This window comes from Helicoverpa armigera, chromosome 11 (genome assembly GCF_030705265.1).
Source record: "Helicoverpa armigera isolate CAAS_96S chromosome 11, ASM3070526v1, whole genome shotgun sequence".
NCBI classification, from domain to species: domain Eukaryota; kingdom Metazoa; phylum Arthropoda; class Insecta; order Lepidoptera; family Noctuidae; genus Helicoverpa; species Helicoverpa armigera.
Window position 1 is genome coordinate 7,765,709 of NC_087130.1, and position 12,593 is coordinate 7,778,301.

The 12,593-nt window shown below is 35.4% G+C and overlaps 1 protein-coding gene across 2 annotated transcripts in view; it reads left to right on the top strand.

Annotated features, from left to right (window-relative positions):
- Positions 1-1,084: 1,084 nt before the first annotated feature.
- LOC110378089 (dual specificity protein phosphatase 22) overlaps positions 1,085-12,593 on the top strand; it is a 40,681-nt gene continuing 29,172 nt past the window's right edge. Inside the window, exon 1 of one of the 2 annotated variants that reach the window (XM_049850952.2) lies at positions 1,085-1,590. In XM_049850952.2, coding sequence (XP_049706909.1) covers positions 1,570-1,590 — 21 coding nt within the window. In that variant the 5' untranslated portion in view covers positions 1,085-1,569. The remainder of the gene's footprint in view (positions 1,591-12,593) is intronic. The other variant, XM_049850951.2, reaches the window with a different exon arrangement.

Below are 12,593 nucleotides of genomic sequence, written 5' to 3' on the forward strand. Positions count from 1 at the left end.
AAAAAAAGTTTTTTGCAGAGTTTATTTAAAAAAATCGGATTATGCTAGTGCTGACTACTCAAATATGGTGCAAGATACGGTTTTCGCAGTTTTGTATTATTATTTTGCATGTTATATGCTTATTAATTGTGAATACTTAGTGGTCTCCTTGTTTACTATTTTAAGGTTAAGGTAGTTGAAATTTAAAACGTGTTTTTGGGCAAAACGGGTAGGGGCATAACGGGTGACTACCCGATTTGAAATAAGGGACCACTTCCTCAATTGATCCCACAGAAAGCTAATCGAAGACAAAGGAAGCCACAGAGAGCTGAAGAAGTACAGGAACAGCGTGAAAAAGAAATTAAAATATGTTTTCTCTGATTTTTAACAAAATTATCTGCTGGTACGATTATAATTTCAAATGTAACATTTAATAAAGTATAAAAGTGATCTAGACTGATCAAAATAAGAATACTGTTTAACATAATTAAGGAGACTAATTAACGATAAAGGTTTCCTGGATAATAGGAGGCTAAGATACGTTTTCTAATTCGTTTATCACATATATTCATTCATTACCTGCTTTGCCCAAAGGCGCTACCCGTTTTAGGACCCCCCCGAGGGCAAAGCGGGTATTTCGAAGGGGTTTATTTTTTTTTATTTTTTTCTGGATTTTGAAGAAGATTACTAAGACTATCTTATGTTTTCCAAAGTTAATTATATAAACAACCCTATGAGTACAAATAACAAGTCGCATGTTATGTTCTTGGTTATTTTATTTAACATCTTCCCTTAGCTTACCCGTTTTGGGAACATCTCCCCTAAAGCTCCAGCAGATTAACAAAGCTCTCAGCTGTCCCACGCATTCCCTCGCTCTCACCCGTATCCCCACGAATATCGATATTATATAAAATATATAACAAAAATAGTAAAATGGATATGCTATGTAAGTATGTACTATTATTAATGTGTGGTAAAACAACAATTTGTGCTGACCGAAACGTTTTTTATATAAAATACTGACCAAATAACAAGTCGTAAATATTCTTACACAAAGTTGATTTCAATGGGACTTGAAACAGATTTGCAATAAATCTAAGAGGGAAACCGTACATTAAAGACATCGACATAAAGGAATCGACAAGCGGCCGTCCCTCCGGGCTCCGGGCCGTGCAGACGCAGTGTCGCCGCCGGAGCGACGTGACGGCAGTGGCGCGCCGCGATCCGACCTCGCCGCACGTCCGCAGCCACGCGACACACACAAACACGATCGATAACACAAAACCGCGACAAAACACCTCCAAACCACCACCGGCTAACAAACCACACAAATCTCAACCATCCCGATTATCATGTTACAGTCTTTATGTAACTGATTGTAGATGGCAACATCGATAGCGCGTGGCGCACCGGCGTCAACAATGTAGTCATAGTGACGCGATCGTGTTGACAATTTGACAGAACATGACGCTAAAATACCGTTGATTTTTAAATAAACATGTTTATAAAACGTTATGTGTTGGTTGTTATGTATTGTTAAGATGACGACAATAATTTTGTTGGTTTGAATAGTTGGTATACTACACGAAAATGGGAAATGGAATGAACAAGGTAATTTAATATTTGATTTATTATAGGCTAAGTTTCACAGAAGTTTAGTTTAATTGAATAGACGCGAAGAATGTGCAAGCGGTAATAGTTACGTAACGGCGTCGTAGCGGTTCGTAGCGGCCGCGTAGCGCCGTAGCGGGATGCAGGCTACGGTCTGGCTACGTTTCGTAGAGGATATAATAAATTGTATTTAAATATTTATTTTAAGTAGGTAAGGTATTTGGAGTTTTATTAATATATTATTCCAATCTTTGAAAATACACTCACTAAATACACACCTCAATGTTTCTGTTTTTATTTAAAAAAAATGTAAAAATTTTATTAGGTAAATAGTATTTTTCTTCCACTGCAAAATATTTTTTTTGCGTTTTAGATCAGCTTATAGTTTTTACGATCTATCAAATTTATTCCACATTTTATATGACTGCAAGAGGCAAGTAACGAAGTTACCTAACAATTTTTTAACATTATCTCGAACTTTGAGTGCATCCAATATTGTATATTTTAAAAACAAACTTTAAAGCATTTTTATTGGCCTCGCATGACTTACTAAAAAGTTACAATCATGTCATAAAGAAATACTTGCGCACAATACCACAGCCCATTATGGAAATTAATAACGTATACAATAGAAGTTTACTTAAAGTTTTAGTTCCTTCGTCTGTCCTACAGCAAAGCTAATAATCATAACTATCATCATTAAGTTAATTAAGGCTGTAAAGTTTCAGCCGAATGGAACAATAGCTTACAATTATTATGCCTTGATGTTGGCCTTACATTACATTTTAATGCGTACACAATCCTCACTTATATTTTATGTGCAAAATTAACTGTGTCTGTCTGTGGCGGCTTCCCAGTTAAATGATTTTAGTAGCTCATAAAGTTCAAAAGCGATAAACTTACAAATATGTTTTGAATATTTTTCGTTATCTTTCTGATCCAATTGCATCATATGATATTAATCCTAAGAATGCTTGTCAAAACAGGTGATGATACTGGCTGTAGTTTTTTCATAAACCCTATCAAACTTGCTTGGCTAAAGCTTTTAACCCGACTGCTAAGAAGGGTTTTGTTTAATTTACTGTTGTTCTCAATAAACTATGTTCTATTTGGAAAATATATTAATGAGCCTAGGTCCACGAGCTCAACGTACAGCGAAATTACAGCAAAATCTGCCGTGTATTTATAAAGCCTGCCTCACAGTCACAATCTCTAAATCTTCAGATCTGTCTTAAAAGATTGCTTGTCCTTCTTCTTTTGGCCTTTTCCCATGTCATTTGGGGTCAGCGCAATACATTATTTCCACCCATTCTTGCCTAGCAACTGCCCCTTTATCACAAACTCTAGTCATCGGTTCCTTTGTCAACATTTCCCGTTTTTATTCTCAGTTTTCCCTTCAACTATTGTGGAGGCCATGGACCCCTGATGATAGTGAATGGGTTATAAAGGTATAGGTTCACGATATCAAATATTAACGTGAGAATCCACCAATATGTCGGTACTGTAGTCGTTCATTTGAGATAATTGTGTCGACCTTGTCTTTTAATGTGATGAATTCCATTGCAGTGTTTTCATAACCAATAAGTTAGGCAAAATTTAATGAATAAAGAAGTGTTCATGTTTTTGGATGTGTTAGGTATATGTATACTGTTTTTGGAGGACTTTTGTTATGAAGTGAATTGAAAAAGTAAAAGTACCATGTTGAAAATACCAGTAACTTGACCTAGGATCTGGTAGCAACAGTCGCCAAGCTTCTTAGATTTATTTATCAAAGAAATCAATCGTATAACCATTATAACAATATGAATGATTGATGGCGATATCTCTACAGCTGAGGTCATATGATTTAGCATAGCTCTCAGTATAAAGTTCGTATACCATTCGCTCTGGTTACCATAGACAAGTCATAAAGTTGGCAATGGGCTTAAAAGCTATAAACGTGATCGTAAATCGATGGTTACGAGACAATAATGCTTGTTTAAGTGCAGTCTTATTTCGTGAAGCTCGGGTCAACGTCCTTTTATTAAGGAAATTGAATAAGGTATGAAGGCCTGTCAACAAAACTCTTGGATTTCCTTGTTGCTTTCTTTTATGTTTTTCCGCTTTTAGTTGTACGTACATAAATGTGAGATAAATTCATGGACTGGTGATGAAAGAAAGACAACGTGATGAGTCTCAAGAATAATATACATATGAGGTCGTCATTTTATTTGGTAAAATACTTGGTGATAAATGCACCTTCTCCATTTGAGACGACGTCTGTGGTATGGAGACAATGTAATGAAAAAAATTAACTTTAACACAATACAGTGTTCTCAAAAAATAAAAACCTAGCCGTCAACATAAATTCCATTCTATCACGATTACCTAACATAATCCCCTATCTAACGTTCCCAAAAACACTTGATCCGCAGATAAACATAGTACGGTTGTTTCAAAGTTAAACAAACAAACCGAGAAGATTCACTAGGGAATCCAGGGTATCGGAGCCATTATCTTACGACATGTAATCGATCCATCTGAACTCTCGACTCGGAGGTCAAGTCTTGGTCGGTGTAAAGTGCACCCATCCAAAGTTACAATGTTTCAACCAAAGCGAGGAATTAATATATGCAATATTGTACTATAAGTACTATATTTTACAACTTTAAAATGATAGTGGAGAATATATTTTGTTTTATACCGGTTTCGCGTGCTCCCATGGGAACTATAGATATTTCTGCGTTGAAAGGTATCCTATTTTGTTTATCCGAGGTATGATTTATGCGTTTCATACGAATACAGCATGCCAAGAATATTGAACTGGAAATATAAATAGGATATTATTTCAGTCAAGCAATACGATATACTTATGTGCACAGTTATACATAACATCAAGAATAAATTATTCTGAAATCTATTCTACATTTACCTAAGTACCCCCAGTTGACTATCTAGCATAAGTTATCTCATAAAACTTTTATCATTCTGACTTAATGACATTTTAAGAGCATTTAAGTTTCAATATTGTTGCATCATGTTTCGTGTACACTTGGGTGCTATCGCTAGAGACATGGTTTAACTTATTTTGTACCTATTGAAAATTAAACTGATAAAAACTATAATTTCGCGACTTTTAGTAACATAGTCTATGTAACTGGGTAGGTAACACATTATATGTGGGCATACATCATATTTTGGTATTTACCTATAGATAGCTGTAGGTATGTAGTCAGATTATTTTCATATAGTGTATTTCGTAATAGCGGATCAGGGCGCTCTTTTCCAATCTCGTGAAGATTTGGCCAGAGATCTTACACCGTCCTAATGTCATAAGACAGAGCCAGACGGTATATCTTGGATGTAATTCCAATTTGGGTCCGTCTCGGCCGTCAGGCTTTCGGTAGCGGATTCTGAAATATAATAATGCTAAAGGATCTTGAAATAAGTAAGTAGGCTTAAATAAAATAAATCTTTTTAGTAACTTACCTTGCAAAATCCGCGAATGACCAAGTCAGTTAACGACATCCCGTGGAATTTAGATGGCGAAAGCACAACTTGAAGGCTAAGTTATCTTAGTAAAGTTAAGGCAATTACGGAAGTTTGGAGTGTCATAAAATACTAAAAGCAAACATTTTTGCTTAATCTAAACTTCGTTTGAGTTAGAGGACAAAGGTCGGACGTGGTGAGGGAAAACAATACCTACAAGTGTGTTATGTTGCCCTGACACGATCTTCAAGTTCGTGAAACTTTTAGTACATAGGTACCTGATATAAATAGCCATACCTAGCACCTATTGTACCTAAATATGTATGTGGCAATACAATTATTTTATTTGTTACTACTTTAGTAACAAACAAAATTGCAGAGCACGCAAATCAATTTCAAATTATAGTAATGTTATTCGAAGCCAGATCAAAACATCGCAGTTTTTACTAAGTCACTAATGATTGAGTTTCCCTACCTTTCTTAATTTAAAACCAGATTAGCTTTAATACTTAGATCCTAAAATAATATTAATTTATATCGTACTTAATTCGCTACACAAAATACAAGGCCTATATTAACCCTAAGATGACAAACCTTTTAGCCTAGAACACTGAATTTTTGACGAAGGTTCTATTCATTGTGGACTGAAGATAACGCGAGTTTTGAACTGTGGTGTTGCCCGCTGAGAATTAACTTTGTGAACAACATTTATTTTTAAGCTCCCCTCTAATGCTTGACCTTTAGAAAGTAAATAACATGGTTGCTGGAAATATTCGAGATCTTAAGTCTTCAGGGAATATTTAAAATGTCAAAATAAAAACTTCCTCTTAACAGTTTTAATTCCGAGATTTTTTATCTATTTTTACGAAGATAGTAGCTTGATATTGACCTTATTTTGCATCCGCGAGTTTAAAACATTTTTTTAATAAATGAAAACAAAGCAGTGTATTTAAGTTCCCTTGGAATAGTATAGCAGAGAACACTGGCAAGCCGCCAAGTTAGTTAGTCGCTATCTATGATACCTTTGCAGGATTATTCAGTCGCGTAATAAACCTATTTGTTGCCAGCCTACGAATATTTTAGTGGCCCCTATTGTTGGCTGAAACCGTTTCAAATTCCGAAGGTGAAACCAGACAAACTTTATGCTATTAAAATGTTTGAAACTTTCTTTTGTTTCTCTCTTCTGCGTCAAATATTATTAATTGGATATTACAAAGATACTTATTTTTGCTAAGCCATGAAGCGAAAGCGACTTTCGTCTCAGCACAGATATTTCACGGAGTTGGGATCTATGGAAATAGCCATAGATAACTAGTTATTTACCACTGTATTATTTAAACAGGGCATTTAAAGAATGTCCGGAAATCAGTTTAAGTATACTTATGTTAGCAACCAGCATTGCTTATAAAACAATAACGATAAAGCCTCAAGAAATATAAGTAAGTAATGACTTATTATGAGATCTTTAATTCATCAACTAGCAGAGTTCTTTACTCCTGTTCTTAAGTAATTAACCAATTAATTTTCATAACTTAGATTACGATAAGGTAATTAGGTATTATAATTAATGGATTACGAATTTGGCATATAAATAAAGTAGATTGTTAGGCCTATTTATATGATTAACTTGAATGTGACTGGTATATTGCGTGTTCGTTTAACATAGCTATTCACACTTTTTTGACTGAAGCGTGCGTGTGTACCAAAATGTGAAACTGTTCATCATTCTGTCTTCATAACTTAGGTATATCATGCGTTGAAACACCTTTATGTTGTGAAAATTCTGTTATGTACGAGTAAATAGCTACCGAAGGATAAAGAGTAAATATGTAGGCCTATTTGTTTTATCTGGTGTTTTAGTGATACCTATTATATTCTAGTGAGACGTACTCAAAAGTGCCAGAAGGCGCATTATGAAGTTATCATTCGCAAGTTGAGAATTTAGAGAGAAAATCCCTAAACGAACTGAAACTACAACTAAAATTAGTTCAATAAAAACAAAAATTTGACTTGGAGTGACATCAGAGCCGTAATTTCGCATCCCTACATACAAATATGGGAGGGTCAAGGGTGTTGTCCTAGTGCGGTGACCGACTTTATGGGGCAACCCAAATCTTTCCACCTGTTTACCTTGCCAATTTAATTCGGAACGCTTTTCCGAACTCTATTTTACTTAAAGCGAATTAATAATTAAAACATATATATTTCAGGCCACTTTGCCCATATAATTTCTTAAGATATTTATTAAAATATTTTTAAAATTACATCATCATCATCATATTTTCAAATATAGATTAAAACAAACGAAAAAAATGACTATACCATAATTTAGGAAAGGCACAATTTAATACACTTATAAAAAACAAGATACAATTAAGCTGATTTATATTATGTCGACAACACAAAATCTTGGGGTTCTCTGCATGAAACGGAATGTATTTGCAAGCTTTATGTCATATTGCAGTAAGTAGGCACTGGAGTGAAGGTTCTATTTGAATAAATTTTAATGTCCTATGCAGAACGATACTGGTATCAGGTACCACAAGTTAGGTAATAAGCTATGCTTTGACGACAATTTTATAGAGGTCATCGTAGAGTTAAAACTTTAGTTCCAAGTACCTACCTATTAGGTAAATTGATATTTTACATGCCAATAAATAGGCACTGCTGCAGTAAATTACATATACTTCGATATTAGTTCTTTGCCAAAGGTTAATAGGTAATCTAAATTGAAAAAAAAAATGGTTTATGAACATATTTGCCATGTATGTTGACGTGGTGAAAACAGTTTTTCGTAAATGCAGCCCGCATTCAAAAATTGTTCGTTCCATTCAACGTTGGCGCTGTTTTGACGTATTTCAAAGAATTTCGCGACGCCCGCAAAATGTTAACAACACATTGCAAAACGAACCTAAAAATAAAACAGTTCCCATATGTAGATATGTACCCAGGGAAAATATGCCAATTTCTAAACAAATGAAATACAACTTTTTTTACAAATACATTTTAGAAAAAAAAGTAACTTATCCAGTTTTTTTCTTTTAGCAACTTAGTTATTCGACATCAAAAATAACTCTCATGCCCCAAATGGTATCGCTTTCGATTTCTCCGGCCGTGAACCATTGCAGTCAGGATTGAAGACAAACCATTCAAGGCTTGCCAAGTAGTTATGGCACAACAACTCCGAATACTTGGCAGTTGGCAGACTTTCGTTATCTACCGATCACGTGCCATGCCCTTCGGTTGTAAAACTATCTAGAAAAAGTCTTTTAAACATGTAAAAAGGCTAAATAATGTAGAAAGAGGAAAACTGTAACCAAAAACCCGGCTCGTTCCACTACAAACACGTGCGCATTTGTATACAGGAAAAATGTGGAACCATGCTTACTAAAAAAAAAGGGCCTATTTTAAGGCCAGCACAGACTTAACCACACATACAAAGCTTTAATGGACAAAGGTGCGTGGTAAGGGTTTTTTTCAACTCCACGTGTATTGTGGCTTTCCTTTCAGTAAAAGCGTAGTGTGCCCACTGCGGTCTACACCAAGCCTTATTTAAGGGATGGCTATACAATATTTTTCTTTTAAACATGTATGTTGAAGCGTTGGCATATAGCCAATAAAATATTTACGCATTCCACGTATTATATCCACTCTGCGGGGGAGGAAAGGTTTTTGATACTTCAATATATTGTCCATAAAGCGCTTTTGTAAGTTTTGTCATACAAGCAATATTGTGAACGAGAGCGTCTGGTTTGAGCGGGTGTTACCTCGTCATACGGTAACACACGCCACACTCAGTCACGCGAATTGAAAGTTTCTATCTCAACGATATTTCTTGGCGCAGTAATAAAATGCAGCAACTAAACGAACTAGAAGGTTCTGGACTGAAACGTTCAAGATTCCTATCGACATTCACAACGAACTCGCTTTGTATTCATTGAACTGCTAACTAGCAACTCGCCTTCACGAGAAGTGTGAGATATTTACCGCAGGTTAAAAACTTCTCAGAAATCTTTGCAAAAGGGTTTTACGAAATACGACCTAAAATGTTCAACGTTCAGCTTTTTAGACTGGGTTTTTCCAGCAAATACCTACTTTTATCGTGGGTTCGAGTGCTCCTGAGGGACCCTACAGTGAACGAGCTGTGTGAAACACTTCTGGAGGTCAATGTACGTCGACAACCCAACTTGCCCTCAGCACTCAAACCCCATAAGGGCCCTATCCTAAATATATAATATCATATCAAAATCTTTTCGCAAATAAGCTTATACATTATTAAAGATAGTTAACCTACTGATAGGATCAGGAGATAAGTATGGAATAGAAAAATATGCGGCTTTTTACACTACTTACCTACATACATATGAACAGGCCAAATAACACGTTGTCAAACCTTTATACCTACATAATACGTATATAGGTAGCTAAAAAGTGCATCATCCCCGCATATCACAATCAGTACCTACTAATGAAAATAATTCACGAGGCCGACAGACACCGACCTTGATAAGCTCATATCATGAGTTTATTTTAAATTCCCGTCAACAGCACGGGTTCCGCTGCAATGAAATTAATGATAAGGACACAGTAGCATTGTGTGTGTCTAAGTACTTATACCCACTGGCATAATATCTTGGCTTCATGTTTACCTCATTATAATGCCCACTGTAATTTTGGTTGGAAATTCTTATGTGTACCTTTTTGGATAAATTATCTCTCTTATCACACTTAAATTATGTTGCTAAATTATGTTAAATCTTGCGCTTAAGTAGGTATATTTTTATAAGATCTTGCCTTGTGCAAAACAAAGATAATTTCACCACGAGAGTTATTTTGATATCCCGTACGTGGTTCATATTTTCCTCCCCTGTTTTGCAATCCAGTGTAATAAAGCTCGCAGCTGTCACTAGTTACGAATCTTGATGGCAGACATATTGCCTAGTTGCCTACCTGTCCGCTTTGTTGACTCCATTGCCGCAAGCTCCACGCATGCTCGTAACATTTCTGAATAACAGTTTTCTCCGTTCGCTTTTATGCTCGGGATATGTTTTGTCCGTTTGCATTCACGGGGAAAATTATGGAAATAAGCTATCTGGAAAAAATGCGGTGATTGCGAAAGTGTTTTTTGAATGTTTGTTGACCTATATTAGGGCTTCAGAAATAAGTATTTTTGTCGCGTTCGTCAAACAATTCAAAGCTTCAGACGTAAAAAAGTGGATCTTCGTACACCTATCTTGTTCTCCTTTGATCATCATCACTCTTGATAGAGTGGTCTTGGTTGTCACTTCATTCAGGTGTTGGTAGCAAGCTTTGCAACACGCCAAATACGTTAACTAATATATTACGTTAACTGTCTTAAAAATTAAGGGTTTATATAAACTAATCTCTGTTAAAATTTAATTGCAAAGACTACTGACCTCTGCTGTAAATGTCAGAACGTGGACGAAATGAAACAAGTCAGCCGTTATGAACTCTGCACTCTGTACAGCTTCATGAACATTCAACATTCTAGGCATGTACAATATACAGGGCATTTTGGCTATGAGAAGGTCAATTAAACGTTTAACAGTAGCTTATATTGATCAGACTTAATTGTAAAATTAATTTCATTCCAAGGTGAAAAGGTAAAGCACCTGCTAAAGCTAGTAATAAAAAATATTTATTATTAAGTATTTAAGGTGTTTTTTGACCCAATCTCTCATTGTAGTCACAAAGTCTCAAGTGTGTAATACAATATAATTTTATAGCGGTTTTCAGTGTAAAATGATCATAGACTGAACATTATCTGGTCGTAACTGTACCGTTTGTCGTTGCAAGTGCCTCGCGTCGCCATTTTGGCACAAATTCTATTTTACGAGCCAATTAATTGCCCGCTCCAATACTTTACAAGCTACAAGCTACAAAATTGGAAAAACAAAATAAATGTATTGCTCGACTGCGGAGATTTGATTGCATTCCCTGTGAACTGTTCATGTATTTGATTTGTATTTAAAAATGGGGACACCAAAACAGCCCACCACTTATGCCAATAAAAATACTGGAATGTGCAACGACTTTTAAAACCTTATAAATACGGAGCAAAAATGCATAACTTTTACTGGGCTTCGTTGGCAATCTTATTATTATCGTACCGATAGAATAATGATATGCTTTATAATCTGTTTAAGGTTTTAAATCCGTAGCCATGTGGTAGATACCCACTCATGTCAACGTCAAACGTTTACTTATTTTTTAAACGAACAAATTCACTTAGCGAATTCATATTCAAGCCACAATCGTGTCGAAAGTATTACACCCGCATTTTACAAATTCATGAAATAATTTCGTCGTGAAAGCCTTTTCAATCATGTGAGGAAAACCTCACAGATTTTTGGGAAGTAAAATTCAGACATTTTGAAACCGCCGATGCCTCGTAAATTTTAACCGCGTTATAGCACTTCTGCAGCAAAAAAATAACGTTTACATCAAGGACGAAGTTTTGTAATTTCTGTGAAGTTATTACGCAACAGTATAGTCGACTTAATTTTCGAATTACTGTTAAACAAGGCATTGAATATTCATTATTGTGTTGTAATGAGCAAACTGTTCCTTTTCTCGGAATTTTACCGCTGATTCAAGTATTGTTGTCTACGCTCTAGGATTACGAAAATTGGCATCGGAATTTGACTTAAGTAAGTTTTAAAGTGCTAAAGCTTTATTTTCCAACATCATTATTACTTTGTAACATTGGAAGTGCTTAGTACCGCAACGTCACAAGATATTTATTTTACTAGGTACTAGCTGACCCGGCGAACTTCCTACCCTGGACTACGACAAACATTTTAAAACCAAAATCAGCTCAATCGGCCCAGCCGTTCTCGAGTTTTAATCAGACTAACGAACAACAATTCATTTTTATTTCTATAGATAACGTTTACTAACTCAAAAGCATTGATTGAATTAGGTCAGTGATTGAATAGTAGGCAATACAAGTTTAATGTAATCAATTGGATTGATGCATAATTAACAATTCTTCCGTTGTGAACCAATTAAGAATCAACCTTTTTTACATATCTATTTTTATAATTAGTTTAATCCTTTCACTACTGTTCTTGAGTTCTTATTTTAAATATAAGGATAAAGCTATCTAATCAGCATAGTAGGTAAGCAATGACAGGCAGGTTGAAATAAATAAAGCAACCATAGATAATTATTGATCGCAGAAAGTGACAAAGCAAAAAAGCCATCATGGCGTCCTATCAAAAATACCAGCACACAGTAAAAGCACAATTTAATTAATCCAACATCGATTGATAAACGATGTTATACTCGGAACGGTATCATTATCGTCGCGTCACATTAGGGTTGTTACCTATCGGCTCGAGTTCAATTAGTCCCGGCGGCAATTATCGCGATGCAATTAGCGATGCGTCATGATCGCGGTGATGTTGTAATTATGGATTCATGAGCATTCAATAATCCGTGGATACTCCCACATAGCCATCAGTTCACTTCAGATATCTTAATTAACAACGTAGTTTTTACCGACAAACTTA